Source organism: Nelumbo lutea, chromosome 5, assembly GCF_056320005.1.
Source record: "Nelumbo lutea isolate HS-2025 chromosome 5, American lotus-T2T, whole genome shotgun sequence".
In the NCBI taxonomy this organism is placed as follows: domain Eukaryota; kingdom Viridiplantae; phylum Streptophyta; class Magnoliopsida; order Proteales; family Nelumbonaceae; genus Nelumbo; species Nelumbo lutea.
The window spans coordinates 51943593-51959828 of record NC_142688.1 but is presented as its reverse complement, the minus strand read 5'-3'; the positions used below and the strand labels follow the sequence as shown (position 1 = coordinate 51959828).

General features: G+C 40.4%; 1 protein-coding gene across 15 annotated transcripts; it reads left to right on the top strand.

Moving 5' to 3' along the window:
* The first annotated feature begins 1684 nt into the window (after window positions 1-1684).
* Window positions 1685-15466, top strand: LOC148852385 (Pentatricopeptide repeat (PPR) superfamily protein). 15 transcript variants are annotated; one of them, XM_088943000.1, is made up of 5 exons: window positions 1686-4362; window positions 10767-10864; window positions 12266-12333; window positions 13070-13211; window positions 14572-15466. In XM_088943000.1, exon 1 carries the CDS (start codon window positions 2117-2119, stop codon window positions 4274-4276), a length of 2160 nt encoding a protein of 719 aa, XP_088799126.1. In that variant the 5' UTR covers window positions 1686-2116; the 3' UTR covers window positions 4277-4362; window positions 10767-10864; window positions 12266-12333; window positions 13070-13211; window positions 14572-15466. The 15 variants fall into 15 exon arrangements, with proteins under 15 accessions (XP_088799134.1, XP_088799132.1, XP_088799130.1 ...); XM_088942997.1 differs by having other exon boundaries at window positions 12869-13211; XM_088943001.1 differs by lacking the exon at window positions 12266-12333 and adding an exon at window positions 12191-12265.
* Window positions 15467-16236: the final 770 nt, after the last annotated feature.

The following is a 16236-nucleotide window of genomic DNA, read 5'->3' as shown; positions in this document are numbered from 1 at the left end:
TGATTTGTGGGAAGATTTGGGTGGGATGAGAAAAGATGGGATAGGATGGGATGGGAAAGTGTAAAAATTTACACTTTCATTATTTGGTTTTATATATGAGAAAATAATGAAAAAAACACTATTTCACCAGACGAACAGTAGTTCGCCGGTGGAAAGCACGGGTTCTCTAGTCAATTATTGTTGTATAAAAATATTTAAGGAATATATGCAACAACCAACAAGCACAACTCTTGCGGGAAGAGAAGAAACTTCACACCTTCATCTACCTTACTCTCTCTCTCTCTCTTTGGAATCTGACGTAGTTGCAATATATTGATCTCTCCGTCAATTCACTAAATGGGTTTATTCCAAGTGGGTTTTGGTCTATGTTGAGCCTTGTTGAAGTCAATCTCGAGATGAATTGACTCGAAGGTAGTATTGGTTTTGAGCCCATGTCGAGAAACACTTCAGGTTCCTCTTTGTCGTCGATTCAGAAGCTCAATCTCTCACACAATAGGTTCACCAAAGTGCATCTTTTAGGATTCTTGAGCCTGGAAGTACTCAACCTATCCCATAACAATCTCAGAAATTTTCCTTTTGGGTTGGAGAAGCTCGTGTCCCTCGACCTCTCAAGTTGCAATTTTTCAGGGAGCGTGAAACCTATCACTAACCTTTGCTCGTTATAGTACCTAGAAGTCTCTAACAACGCCATGAATGGTAACTTCCCATATGTGATTTTCCTCTGCTCCTCAGTCTCAAGTTCTTGAACGTGTATGTAAAACCAAAGAATGAAAGGGAGTGGCTGAGAGGGAGTGCCGTCGCCACTGCTTTGCTTTTGGTTCAAATGGGGAAGAAGAAGAATGGAAGGGAGTGGCTGAGAGGGGGGTGCCGTCGCCGTTGCTCTACTTTTGGGTTCAAATGGGGAAGGGGAGGTAGCAGATCGCCATTGCCCCTCGCACTGATTTTCTTGCCACCGCCGCCTCTTCTGTTCGGCGTCGCTAGTACTTGTAACAGTGATTTCTCAAATTTTTCCATTGGGGTTGCACGATTTTGGTGCGACTCCAAATTCATGATTTTAGGATCTGACATTCCACATTTTCTCATCCCATCCTTCTATTTCCCTCAAAACAAATGAGAGAAAAAGAAATATTCATTTTTTCTAATCCCCATCCCACAAACCAAACAAAGCCTAACAAAACTTGTATAGGTTTACTTTCTTTTTCCCTTCTTTCCCTACCTTTTCTTTCAAAGCAAACATAACCTAAAAGTATTTCTCGGGATATTCTCCGAGTTCTAATTAGGGAGGTTTTGGCATAATCCTTGTACAAGACCTTAAGCCAGCCCTTTCCCCTGGCCCAAACCCCATCGGCACCTTTCATCCAACCCGACCCAATTCCTTTGAGACCGGATCTACGCCTCACACCAAGGGACATCTCACCATGTATCGGAATATCTCTCGTATAGGGTGGGATGTGTCTCTAAGGTCGGTCTCCTGTGTAAGCCCAAACCCCATCCACGCTCAAACCCACCCTCATTTCGTTAACCCTGATAAATCCTAAGCCCAACGTCCTCAAGTCCTCGAGTTAACATCTGCGTCCCATAAAGCGTGCCTCAAAATCGAGTACACATCTGCACCCCACAATGCCCCCACAACACATGACCTTGAGAACATCTTCCAATAATGTTTATCATCTCCCGTACTATCATCGATAGGTATTCCTAATATAAGGTCGGTATTTACTATGGGGCGCAGATGTAAAAACATCAACCGTATTTGTCATTGGTTGTGTGGGGCGCAGATCGGCAGATGTGAATTCCCAGGGTCCACCTTTGCCATCAGCCCAAGGTTCTGGTTTCTGGACCGAAAGACGAAAGTGTACGTAAGAAGAGGGGATTCCCACCTTATGGCTCTTCTCAAATGTCTCATATGTACTTACGACTGTTTTCTATACATTCTTCTTTGTTTTACATTGACCTCTTATTCTGAAAATCCGAGTTCAGATTGATTAGTCTATTTGGAATTCTTACTAGGTGCAGAAAAGAAGAATAGGGATCTTGGCCATTATGCTTCTTGGGTTCTCCCAAGCTCCTATCTTTCTGGTAGTTTCTGGAATCTCCAAGTTTCCCATGTAGAATTATGTTGAAAAGATTGAATTTTACAACTTGTATCAGAAACTATCTATCAGCTTTATGCAGAAAACGTTGTTTCTCAGTTGGCTCTAATGAGAGTGGTGGTGGTATTTACTTGGACACCAGTGTATTGGATCGTGAGAATGAGTGGGAAAAATTGCTCAAACCCTTCGATTTTGAAGAGCTCAGGAGCTCACTCAGTAGGGTCACACCAAAACAGCTTTGTAAATTGCTTGCACTACCTCTCGATGCCCCAACTTCGATGGAGATATTTAATTGGGCAAGTAAGCAGAAGGCCTATTGCCATTCTTTTGATGTATATTATATTCTGATTGATAAACTTGGAGCTTCCCAGGAATTTAAGGTTATAGATAGACTACTGCTTCAGATGAAGGAAGAAGGGATTGTTTTTAGAGAAGCCCTTTTTATCGTGATTATGAAGTGGTATGGGAGAGCTGGTTTGCCTGGGCAAGCAACCCGGCTGCTCATGGAGATGAATGATTGTTTTAGTTGTGAACCCACTTTCAGATCTTATAATGTTGTTATGGAAATATTAGTTGCTGGCGGTTGTGCTAAAATTGCAGCCAATGTGTTCTATGAAATGTTGAGTAAGGGAGTGCGTCCCACTGTTTATAGTTTTAGTATCGTAATGAAAGCCCTTTGCTCAGTAAATGAAGTGGATTCTGCATGCTCACTACTCAAGGAAATGACTAAACATGGTTGTGTGCCCAATTCAGTAATTTACCAGACTCTGATACACCGCCTTTCCAAGGATAATAGGGTGTCTGAAGCATTGAAACTCTTAGAAGAAATGTTTTTGATGGGCTGTAGACCTGATGTAGATACATTCAATGATGTCATTCATGGTCTTTGCAGGCTTGACCGGATAAATGAAGCAGGAAGATTGTTTGATAGGATGCTTCTCCGTGGTTTCACTCCCAACTCTGTAACTTATGGGGTGTTGATGGATGGGTTATGTAGAAATGGGCATGTTGACAAAGCAAGGGCATTACTGGACAAACTACCAGACCTTAATGTGGTTTTGTTAAATACCTTGCTCAATGGGTATGTGACAGTTGGAAGGATTGATGAAGCAAAAACCTTGTTCAATGAAAGGATGTTAACTGTTGGGTGCAAACCTGATATTTTCACTTACAACATTTTAATTCGTGGTCTCTGCAGGGTGGGTTGTTTGGTTTCGGCTCAGGAGATGATGTATGAGATGGAAACCAAGGAGTGCGAGCCCAACATGATAACATACACTATTTTGATTGATGGATTCTGCAAGAAAGGCCGACTGAAGGAAGCCAGTGATATTCTAGAGGAGATATCAGCTAAGGGACATGATATAAGTACTGCAGTATATAATTGCCTTATATGTGCTCTATGCAAGGATGGGAAAGTTCATGAGGCTGTGGAACTTTTTGCTAAGATGCCACATGAAGGATGTAAGCCTGACATATTCACATTCAATTCTCTAATTAATGGACTATGCAAGGCAAACCAGATTGAAGAGGCACTAAGATTCTACCAGGATATGTTGTTGGAGGGGGTGATTGCTAACAATGTAACTTACAACATCTTGATTCATGCCTTTCTAAGGCAAGGTGCATTGCAAGAAGCACTGAAGCTTGTGAGTGAAATGGTGTTTCGGGGTTTCTTACTTGATGTCATAACCTATAATGGCCTAATAAAAGCACTCTGCAGAGTTGGAGACATAGAGAAGGCTTTGGGGTTGTTTGAAGAAATGATGAGAAAGGGTGTTAGACCTAATAACATTTCTTGCAACGTTTTGATCAATGCTCTTTGTAAAACAGGGAGAGTACAAGCAGCACTTGAGCTTCTAATGGATATGACACACCGTGGGTTAACACCAGATATAGTCACCTATAATAGCCTCATTAATGGTCTTTGCAAGAGTGGTCGCATTTGGGAAGCTTTGAAGCTCTTGGACAGGTTACAATCTGAAGGAATTGTTCCTGACACTATTACTTATAACACCCTCATCAGTTGGCATTGCAAAGCAGGCATGCTTGATGATGCCACCCTACTTCTAAGTAGAGGAGTGGACAATGGAATATTACCCAATCATGTGACTTGGAATGCACTAGTCAGGAATTTCATTAAGGAAGGCAATGAAGGAAGCTACAGAACATCCTTTACCTAAGTTACAGCAATTGAAGTGGCCCTTCCATTATTCCCCTCTTCCTGCATCAGTTCAACCTGTTGGAATCCTTCTGAGATTTGCTTAGTGTACATTCTCTACTTACTATCTTCGTTTTTTATGCAACTTCCTTATGTATTCTGCAGTAATTGTTCCTTAAATAATCCTGACCTAATGATTGGAAACAGTCTTCAATAACTGCACCCATATTGAACCACTACCTATTGCTTTTGGATTTTTAAGTACAAAACTGAGTAGCACTGTGATAGTAGTGGAACTATATTGTTTGGGAAGGTTGCACAGAAGAAAATGGAATTTTGAATTTTTGGGGTGAGATTATTTGGTTTTGTAGCTACTATTTTGAAGGTCACAGGGTTTAGCTGTTGATAATTATTGGTCCCAAAATGTCTCATGCTGAGCCTAGAATTGCAGGGCAGGTTTGTACCTGTCATGTAAGCCTTCACTTTATAAAAGTGTATATTTGTGGACTTAGCTTTACTAAGTTTGGCAATTGATTTATCTTAGCTTAGAGTTTAGAGGAGATGACCTCTTTTCTTATGCCTATAAACTTATTTTTACTTCCCACCAGGCAGAGAAAAGAAATTTTTTTATACATTAATGATATGTTCTTTTCCTAATACTTACACCTTATCCTTCATTTTCCACTACCAATCAAAGTAATATAATATTGTATCATAGTTATTGGAACCAGAGGGATATTGCTATTCATGCTATTCTATTTAATATTGTTTTAATCATGAAATATTCTTTGATGTGGGACAGATAAGGGTTCCTTAAAAATTAAACTAGTGATAGAAATTTGGGAATTAAGTGTTGAAGCATAGGATTTAAAGGGAAATAGATGGTCACCAGCTAGGGAAATTGGTTTGTAGAGGAAGGCTGAACGAATGTAGGGATTTGGGGGACCATTATCAAATAGTCCATAGGAACTTCTAAGTATCAGAAAGAAAAATCTAAAAGAAATATCCACCCCAGAGCATAGATACCCTCTTCAGCCTTAGCTTTCAAACTTCAAAGACAGACTAGAAAGAGGGGCAGAATCATGTGGAGAGCAGCAAGGGCAGCAATATTATGGATGATTTGGGAAGAAAGGAATGAGAGATTATTTAAGGAAAAAAGGCAGATCTATGTAGGATATTGTAGACAGCATTAAAATAAAAGTTGCTCATTGGACTAAAACTACAGATGCCTTTAAGGAATATACTGTGGATGATATTATGAGGGCTTGGGGAGAGGTGGTAAATTCCTACGCAACTCAAGACAATGGAGTGGAAGCCTTCAGGAAATAATAGGGTGAAGCTGAACTTTGATGGGAGCTCAATTGGAAATTCGGGACCTTCAGGGATTGGAGGTGTTTTTAGAGATGTGCAAGGCAAGGTAGTGGCTTTATATTCAGGATCAATTGGATTTTATGATTCCATTAAAGCAAATTGGACTGCAGCATATTGAAATAGAGGGAGAGTCAAAGCTGGTAATCTTATGGATGTGCAGAAACAACCCAGGAGCTTGGATCTACAGGCAAACTTTGAGGGAAATTGGGAAGCTAGTGAATAAAGTAGGTGCAGTTTTCAGTTAGGTTAAGAGAACTTCTAATCGGATGGCGGATTCTAAAAACTAAATACAATATATGGGCAGTTGGGTATACAGTCCCGGTTCTGGATGTACTTGTAATCTTTTCATTATTTTAATAAAATCATTCTTTACTGATGAATAAAATCTAAAAACATTGTCGACTGCTGCTATAAAACTGGCACCAAAAAAGTTAGGTCTCCTTTTCTCCTCTCCCGTGTAAATCATTTTCTTCCCACTCTCTCTCTGTCTTTCCCTCTCTCTCTACTTTCTCACAACCGGAGAATGACATCTGTCTGGATTTTCTCACAACTGGCAACCACATCTTGACTTTCTCATGACCTGATGACAGCTGGAGAATGATCTCGGTCTCGATTTTCCCACAACAAGACGGCAAGTAGAGAACGATCTCGATCTCGTTCTCGGCTTTAGGTGAGACTCTCACACACACACTCTCTCTCTCTGTTTATTGTCGGTGCTTCTGGACTGAATAGCTGCACCCTCTCTTCGTGTTTATCAAATGGAAAGTTGTATGTAAGAGTGGAATTTTTTCTGTAACCAATTGATCTAACCATCGTAGGGTTTTGGTGGCATTTTTCTTAGTTGGATTGAATAGCTTGCTAAGAGGAATGGGGCATGATGAGGGGTATCTTGGTCCGACCTATTGCACGAAGTACACGTGGACGCAGCCCGCCAACTAAATGATGACTCAGCGCCATTGACCACCTTGGTCTTTTCTTCACCTTGGGGTCCTCGTCAGCTCGGTGGAACTGAGGTCCAAGCTCCCTGGGCAGCCAAAGGCTTCAAAGTGGTTCGTGGCAGACATTTATGAGTTTGCCAACCATTTCCGAAGATCTCGGGATTACGATGAGTGACCGTGAACCTTATCCTTAGCCCGCCCGGATCAGGTGGGCACGATAAGCCTTATCGGATAAGCACTTTCCGAAATGGAACTGACTCCTACCACTCGATTTGAAGATCACGGAGAGGTTTCTTAGGGCTCACGGCAGCTCAACTATATAAAGGCATCTGCCCCCAAGTACCAGGTATGGGCGATTTAAGTGCTTACTAGCTCTCTTACATTCAATCTTTAAGCTCGCAACCAATATACAAGTACTAACTTAAGCATCGGAGCAACCTCGCCGGGCTAGCCACCCCGGGTTCTCTGATCCCTCTTCCTTGCAGTTTGCTCGTCCAGTCAGCGATAGGCGTACGAGCTGCCTTCCATCTAGGAGCATCTAGATTGCACACCATCAATTGGCGCTGTTTGTGGGAATGCGCTACAAGAAGCTAAGTTCTCACCTTCTAAAAGGCTAAATTCTCATCTTCCAGAAAGCTAAGATCTCACCTTTTAAAAATTTAAGTTCTTACTCTCTAATTTCCATTTTTTACTAACTCAATGGCATTTTTAAGCAACACCAACATCAAGAACGAAATCAATTACTGGGGGGCAAGAACATCCGACAAACCTTGAGAACCCCCTGTGACAATCGGGTGTAAGCATGGGAGAAGTTCGGCGCATTCACAGAACAATCAGCAGCTGAATGACCTCAACAACCAACAGTTTGACGACAGGCACCTTGGAGTAAGGCCGCCCCAGCAGGTTGAGCCCTTTGTGGCTCCCACGGGAGTTGATGATCAACCGGTAAAGCAGCTCTACCAACCTCATTTCAGCCCGGACGAGCCTCATTATCCTTTTTCGCGAGGTCTCCCCTACAGGTTGAACCCTTCGTGGCTTCCGTGGGAGTTAGCGGCCTACGGACTGTGCGGACGCCCTTGCTGGTCGAGCCTTTCAAGTCTCCCGCTCAAGTTGGCGACCTACAGCTAATTTGAGTTGCCCCTGCAAGTCGAGCTCCCTGTGGCTTCTCGTAGGAGTTGATGACCAGTGTCTCCGAGGGCTGATGCAGTGCAACCGTAGCATCAACTTATCATCTAACGTCGAAAGTAATGACAAAACCTACAAACTGAACAAAAATGAATAACCAGCCCAAATGAGCTCAACGATCTGACCCAAACTACCTCCAACCTGAACTGCGAAGCCTCACTATAGATCGAGCTTTTATGGCCCCCCTGAGAGTTGGAAGCGAGCTGAAAGTGGAACCACCCTCATAGGTCGAGCCCCTTATGGTTCTCGTGAAAGTAGGCGATCCGCAGACAACAGAGCTAACCCCTCAGGGTGAGCCTCCCATGACTCCAATAGGAGCAGGCGGTCAACAGTTCTAAGAGCAATACGCCATGATCTTGCAAGCACCTTCCCTAATAAGCCAATCTCAAGTGACGATGTAGGAGTTGCCACATTTAAATTTACAACAGAATGACCACCTGCTTAAGCGAACAGGTCAGGCTGCACATCAGCTAAATAAATGGAGAGTGGACTATGAGTCGCTCCCAGAGCCTAAGGGCTAAGGTGCCGAGCTAATAAAAGACCTCGGCACTACATAAGACCCAATCGCCCCTTTGGCATGGGTAAGATCAAGGATAAGGAGAGTGGACCACAAGTCACTCCTAGAGCCAAGGGCTACGACACCAAACGAAAAGTGACCTCGGCGTTAAACACGAATAAGACCCAATCGCCTCTTCAGCATGGGAGAAATAAAAAGCAGTTCGCATTCAGCACGAGAAAGAGAACAAAGGAAAATCTAGTTCACTCTCAGCATCATGACAGATGCAAACTTGGCCGATCTCTTCACCTTGGTTTCAGGCTCCATGTCGAAATCACTAGCTACTCTTTTGAGAGGGCGACATGATGAGCTTCGCTCTTGAGGTAATAGGTCGGATTGCAGAACCCCTTGATGGTTGCATCCCTAATAAGGTAGATGTCCTTGGGGTACCTCTTTCACCTCTCCTCGAGCGGATGAGTTCGCTCTCGTGCCCTGAAAATCAAGACGGAGAGGTCCTGCGTAAGGCTACAAACACTTGGACTCTTCCGACCTGAGAAGCAAATTGGGTCGACGCCAATAACTATGAGCTCATCAAACAATCATTCTGGGCCAAAAGGAGCAATCTCTCCCTTTGCCGAGTTGCTCTCAGCTCAAGAGTGGGGGGCAATTGATGAGGGAAAATTTGGCCCTCCAGTAACATCGTGACACATGGCATCTTGGAATTGTTGGATGACACATAGACACCACTTAAGCGATGATTTGGAGTCCCAGATCGTGGTTCGTCTTCGCTCTGACTTGTTGACCTCGGCCACAACTTAGGTCGGTTAGGAGCACCTCATCCAGGGCCAACCTGTAGCACCTCGTCACTTGCTGAAGTGACCTCGGCGCGAGGAGCGACCTCCCTCAAGGGTTTGTCGGCCTAACTAAGGTCTAGGTGGCGACCTGTGAGATGTGCTCGTCGACAAATTCGGTATGCATATCCCGACACTCCCAGGTTTCTCGAAAGTTGGCCCACGTACCGAGTGTTCCAAAGAATGGTCAACGTGCGTGGCAGTTACCTTTGAGGATTTCGGACCAGTTAGGCATGACCTCCCGGAAATCTCGGAAGGTGGCGACCTGTGAGATGTGCTCGTCGACATTGTTTGGTGTCCTCTAACATTGATTGCTTGCAGGTTTCTCTGAAAAAGCTACACAGCTCGACAATCAATCTAGCTCGGTACTCGATCAAACCCCCTAGTCTGCCAAGTCAACTCGGCATTCAAGCCTTCATCTAGCAGAAATCATACAGCTCGACTTCTGAATCATCAGCCATCAGGAAGTAGCCAAATGACCAGAGAGCAGTCAGATCGCACATCACCAGTCAGCATCTGAGTAGCCAGCAAGCGGGGTGCTGCCAAAATACGCTTCATCAGGGCACTTACTTAAATTAGATATTATACTTTCACCATTCACCATATAATGCTCCTCAATTAGAGGAGGGGGGCAATAATTTCATCCTAGGAGTTGAGGTGGTTGATTGAAATTCAGACAAGGATTGGGCAATATACATAGCAGAACTTGTTGAATGGGCCATTCAATAAGGTACCTAAGGACTATGACTGTCTCCAAGAAATCGTATCTTCTTTCCTCATCGAACGAATTATAGTTTTGCAGTCTTCCTCAACTCCACATTCCACCACCATTTCATGCTCATCAAATTTAACCCCTGAATCAAGGCATGTAATTCAGCCTTAGAGAATTTCAACATCAATGGGGTCAGAAAAATTGAATTTGAGATTCCCCTAATCCCTGAAGCTTCCGGATTCCCTAGGGTGCATCCATCAAAATTAAATATGAGATTCCCCTATTCTAGTGCATTCCAATTAATGTCCTTTGTTATTTCATATTCATATGCTGCCATTGGAGAGTTGAGTTCAAATATCATTTTACTGAGACTGCCATTTCTCCATCTAACCTTTCCCTTTGTCCCCCAAAACCACTCCATTATTCTCTTGGATACATCTTTTCCTATACATGGATCAAATTCAACTTGGATGGAACTCTACAGGCACATAGGTATGTCTTTCAGACCACTTCTGGTCAATATGGTGGACCCTTGAATGCTTTTCTTTTAATCTTCAGATCTCTGATAGCCTTATAGAAGAAGTCGTGTAAGATTGCAGACAGATTGGATTAAATTGGATATACCCAGATCCAAACATCATCTGTTAATATTGAAATTCAAATCAAATTTATTTGTCAGTTCAAATTGAGTTTGGATCAGATTTGGATATTGAATATCATTGATAAGTTAAATTAAAAATAAGCAGAATATTATATATTATTAATAAAATGAATTCAGAAGGATTTTGATATTGTATATGAGGTATACAATGACTTGAAAATAACTTCTATGATATTTGAACCTATGACTCTTTAGTAAACCTAACTTTGCTAATGGATACATATTATTTTCATGTATCCATATCTATCTACAGTCCACACACATATCTAATGGGTACATGTTACTTTCATGTTTACAGCCCTACCTGCTGAAGGCTTTTCTCATATGGAATTACAGATATCTGCTAGCTAGAGGGGAATGCTTCCTTGGTTATCCAATTAATACTCAATATAACAGGTGAACCACCTTTCGAGATCTTGGGGAGTCATTTCATGGTTAATACATTATCGCTCTATCCCTAAGCAAGCTATGTCCATATTACTCCAGAAGGATATGCACTCATCCATTTGCTGGTTTCCTTCTAGTTTCATGGACCTTGGTTCTGGAGCACCCTAACCCTTGTAAAATATGGTTTGCATATATCAGGCTGCATGATCCACAATAAGGCATCTTGAACTTATCAAAAAGAGAACGTGTCAATCAAAACTCCTGGAATTCTTATCTCACCAATTGTAGAGAGAACATTAATCATATGAGAGACACGGTCTCTAATATACCATCACTTTTATAGACATCACCTTATGTTGTTCCACCACAAACCTAGAATGGAGGTATTTGGGCAATGGATTAACTACTCATAAAAATATGGTTCTCTAAATAATGTTATATCCAAATGATTTTCATAAAAGAGTCAAACATACCACAGAAGCATGCTAGCTTAAATAGAAATTCCATTAAGTACCACCTTTGTGCTGAAACTTAAAATTATTTGGGTGAGGTTCTAGAATAGCCTAATTTCTGAAAAAAAAAGTAAATAATAAATTAACTATCTCAACCAACTGTTGTATCAGATCTAGATGCAGGTGATCTTTAGATTAAAACATATCAAATATGCATAACTCATGGCACACCAATAAGGCAATGAAGCAAAACTTTGTCTTGAATGTAGACTGCTACAAATCAAGAAAATTCTGTTTTGGACAGCTTGTTTACATATCAAGTAAGAAAAAGCATTGATTTCTGTACCTTTATTGGAAAACAGAACACATAAATCCTATTCAAGTCTCAAAACCTATGCATGTAGGGAAGCCTCTCAATCCAATGGCATCTCTGCCTCCATGCAGATCTATGTTTTTATTCACCTGTCACTATAGATCTGAATGAAAAGGCACTTTTAATGACTCTATTAGTTTTAACTGGCTTTAGTTTCCATAAATCAAAACTCTACTTTCAGGTTAGTACTATAACTATTTGTGATAATAGACTTTCTGAAATATTTTATTTCTTACAGAATTTAGATTTATGTATTCTTGTATATTAAATTTCTTTTTTTCAAAGGTGACATCTTTATTCAATCATGCACCTCATCTTGCAATTCAAGCTCTAGGAACCCCTCGCACTTGTAATTTTTAAAACATCAGGTCAACTGTATGCAATTTGGTTCTATATGGTCTAATGTTATATTAGAAACTACATTTGAAGTTTATAGAAGTCATAAAATTATGGAGATTAGATTAGTTGGATCAACTGCAATTTTTCCAAATTCTGTTTTACTTCTTTCAGGTCAGAAATTTATTACACGAGCAAAATCTCCAGTGTTACCAATTCCTACAATTCCTTTTGTTATTACTTCATCAGGTACTTCATTTGTAAGTGATGATGGATTCGAAATACTAATTGATGGATGAATACAATTCTCTTTCAAGGTATCTTACTGACACTGATCATATTTCATTTATGCTCTGAAGTAGACCTTTTTCTGGGCCAGGCTTGGGCTTAACTTTTGCCAAAATTTTAAAGGACCCAACTCCAAGCCCAAGCCTGAAACCATGTAAAGTAGAGCCCAAAACCCAGCCCGTGAAAGGTCTACTTTGAAGGTATCTTCTTCTGTGTAGTTGTTATAATTAGTATAGCCTACGGGCAGAGCATGGCAGCCATTTGGTTATACATTGTATCATCATCATCTTCAGTAGTATGGCAGCCATGGAAATAGAGGTCATTTGAGTAAAATGACCTCTAGGACTTCAAAAATATAGAAGTAGGCTATTTTGGTTAAATAAGAAAATTCTGTTTTGGATAGCTTGTTTACATATCAAATAAGAAAGATGAAATATGGATCTCTTAGGTGGCATGGTGGGGAGCTTTTTCAGTAGCATGACAGTTTTTTTAGTTTTCAGCATGACAATTTTCAGCTTTTTCAGTTTATTCTTCCTGGACTTATACTTGGGTCTATGGCTGCAGTCGAGTCAGATTCAGATTGGATCCAACCACATAAATTGAAATTCGAATCCAATCAGATATAGGGATATCTGATTAGGTTTAGATCATGCAGACCTGGATCAGATTCAGATTTCTGTTTGCATGACAGTTACTTGGGTGACAGTTTTTAGCTCCTTGTATTGTGAAAATGCTCATTGTCCCTTGGTTTGGATTAAATGACAGAGAGGAGAAGGATAACACTTTGATTCAGCATTCATGGTCAAAAGTATAGAGAGTGAAAGGGGAAGCTGGGGTAAGGGGCAGAAATAAAGGAAAAAAAAAAGGGAAATTGAATCCTCCTCAAACATGGTACTGACAAAGCCAGGTAACCTGTCTTTGTATATACCAAGATTGTGTACCTTGAACATTGAGTCATGGTAGATTTACAAATAGATAGCAATATGGATGACTTATTTTTACCAAAAAAAATTGTATGCCAATAATGCCCTCTAAATTAATAAAACCCACAACCGCACACACAGACAGATAGATCTAATCTTTATTATTAATTGGTGCAATAAGAAAAGAAAGGAAGAACAGCCGTGACAAATAATATTATCTTTTCTGGATTTTTATCTACACTATTTTTGTATCTAATTGATGACTGGGTTTCCTTGAGTAAGATTCTTAGACTGTTTAAGCTGCTAGTCTCAGATTAATATCTAAGTTCTTGGACAAGGTGGATTAGATACTAAGGCTGCAATTTGGAAGCTAGGCTTGGAGCCACACCAGACCCAATTCTAAAGTGAAAACTTGAGTCCGATCCTGGGCCTGGCTCAAGTCAAACCTGACTTTATAGTTCCAAGCCTAATCTGACCTAAACCATGCAAAACACTTTCAAGTTTGTGTCTAACTGAGCTTGTTTGGGCGAGTTTATTGGCCTTCAAATATGATTACTTTTATGTCTTTGAAAATGAATTGGACTGTTCAAATGGTTTAAAAGTTATATGTATAAGGTTTAGATATCAAATTGAAGTCAAGCCGCATTTGGGTAACTAAAGTCTACACCAGGCTATGCTTAAATCGAGTTTGGCTACCTGTAGCCTTAACCCAAGTTTGGTCCAATATTTTTTTTTTTTATAAGATAAGTTTGGGCCAATATTTTGCTACACTTCTCATGTGCAGGCCGAACACAAATCTCAAAAAATTTAAACCCAAACCATAGAAAAACTCAGATTGGAAATTCGAAATGTAAGCCATGTATGAAGTCTGTTCTATGTTTTTTTTTCTTTTCCCTTGACAAGGTCAATAAATCTATGTAATTGGCAAGACATATTCAACTGATAGAGAATACTTTAGGCTCTGTATGTTTGTAGTGAAAATCTGAACTAGATACAAATTTTGCACCCAATTGAGTTTTGCATTCGTTTGTTTGAAATCATATATGATTTGCACTCTTTCCTGATATAAAATTTGTACTCTTATTTATACTCCCTGGCAGTGCAAAATTGTATCTCGAAAACTGATGCAAAATTGTACCACCATTTTCATACTTTATCTTTCATACATAAAGTGCCAACCATGCCATTTTGATTGCTTCCTACCTCAATGTCAAAAACATATATAACACACTCATTCTGCCTCTATTCTACTTGCATATAAAGTGGTACTACATTTTACTTCCCACAAAGAAATAAGACAGTCAAATTTGAAACAAAGTAAATCACAATTTACACTTTACACAGGTGCATACAAACTGAGACTAGCTAGGAGAATTTGGTAAATACATGGAGCGATAGAAGCCCATGACAAGGTAAGCGTGGGGATTGGACTGCCGAGGAGTATTAACTATGGATATGGATATAGGGTCTTCTGGTGAAAACTGAAGAGGCGAAGTAGCCTGGTTGTTTCGTATAGATAATTAATGAAATCCCACAACGTTGACTTGGAGAAGACCTACAAAGCTAAGTCATATAACGAGGAACATTATATCTATATGCGTGAAAGAAAGAGAGAGGCAGGCCATGGATCCTCTCTATCGGTAAAGCTTTAGCATTTTTAATTGCTCGACGTCGAAGGTGGTGGAGAGGCGGCATGGAGAGAGGAAATTGTCGACGACGCTGGTGACTGGTGAGGAGGAAGAGACTCTACCCTCGACTGTGTTTAAACACACAGATGCGTTACGAAGATCAAATGATCAACCATTCGTCAAACTATTCATTTTGGTTGTTCTGAAGGGCGGTGGCGCGGTGGCATTTCTTTAGAATGCAATTCTGTGATTGCCCGGCCGGCAAGCACTCAGGTAAACATATTCTTGTGGTAAAGTAGTAGCTTTATATATATAAATGGAAAACGCTGAAGCTTGTGAATGGCCATTCTCTCAAATGAGAAAATACCAAATGGGAATAGGATTCCAATTCCAAACCCCTATTTTCATAAACCAAATGGACCCTTAGTTCTCTATGCCAACCAAGGATAGTGTTGGAACTAAATTAAATTTCCCAAATTAAAGTTATATCCAATAAGTCCTAAATAGCATATTTTGGTACTTTAATATTTTAAGTCAAGAATAAAAATAAAAAAATGTACCTTTATATGCTTTTTTTGTTCTTATGAATGAAACTTATCCTTATAGAATCATATTGTCCAAATCAAATGGATAAATAATTAATCAAATAAAATCATCTTCCGTGCCTTATCCCAACATGGAATCATCCATATGGATCCTGTTTTGCCAATGCCAATCCGTTCTATTTAAATCCATACCAATTGTGCTTAAATCATTTCTTACTACTTCTACCCATGTACTTTTTTGTCTATCCTAAGCTCTTCTAAACTCTTTAATGTGTAACAAATCATTTCTTCTAACTGGCATAGTTGGTAGTCTTCTAAACATGTGACCAAACCATTATAGTCTGTTTTCTCTAATTTTATCACCTGTTGGAGCTATTACTAGGTTTCTACGCACTTCATCCCTAATCATATTCTGTCTAGTTTTCCACTCACCCATCTTAAAATCCACATTTCTGTCACATTGATCCAGATGGACCCTTCCATTTTGTCCATCACTCTGAAGGCCCCATCCTTGGTATTTCTTCCTTGGCCTTAATGGTGATTTACTTTTAGGGACATTATGACCTTTGTTGAGTTCTCAAGTTCATTTATGCTAAAGTAACACTCAGCCATGTGGTCACCATCTTAATGGCCTTGGCCTTCATTACACTTCAATGTGTTAAGCCATTACAAGGAGCCCATAACATAGCTAATAATGGGACCTCGCTTATAAATAAGGGCCAGAACCACAAGTAACTCTCTTACCCTCTTTCGCTCTTGCTCTCATCTCACCTCAACACCTTGTCCACATCACCTCAAAAGTTCCCAAATTACTCCTACTACAATTTTCAGTAGCA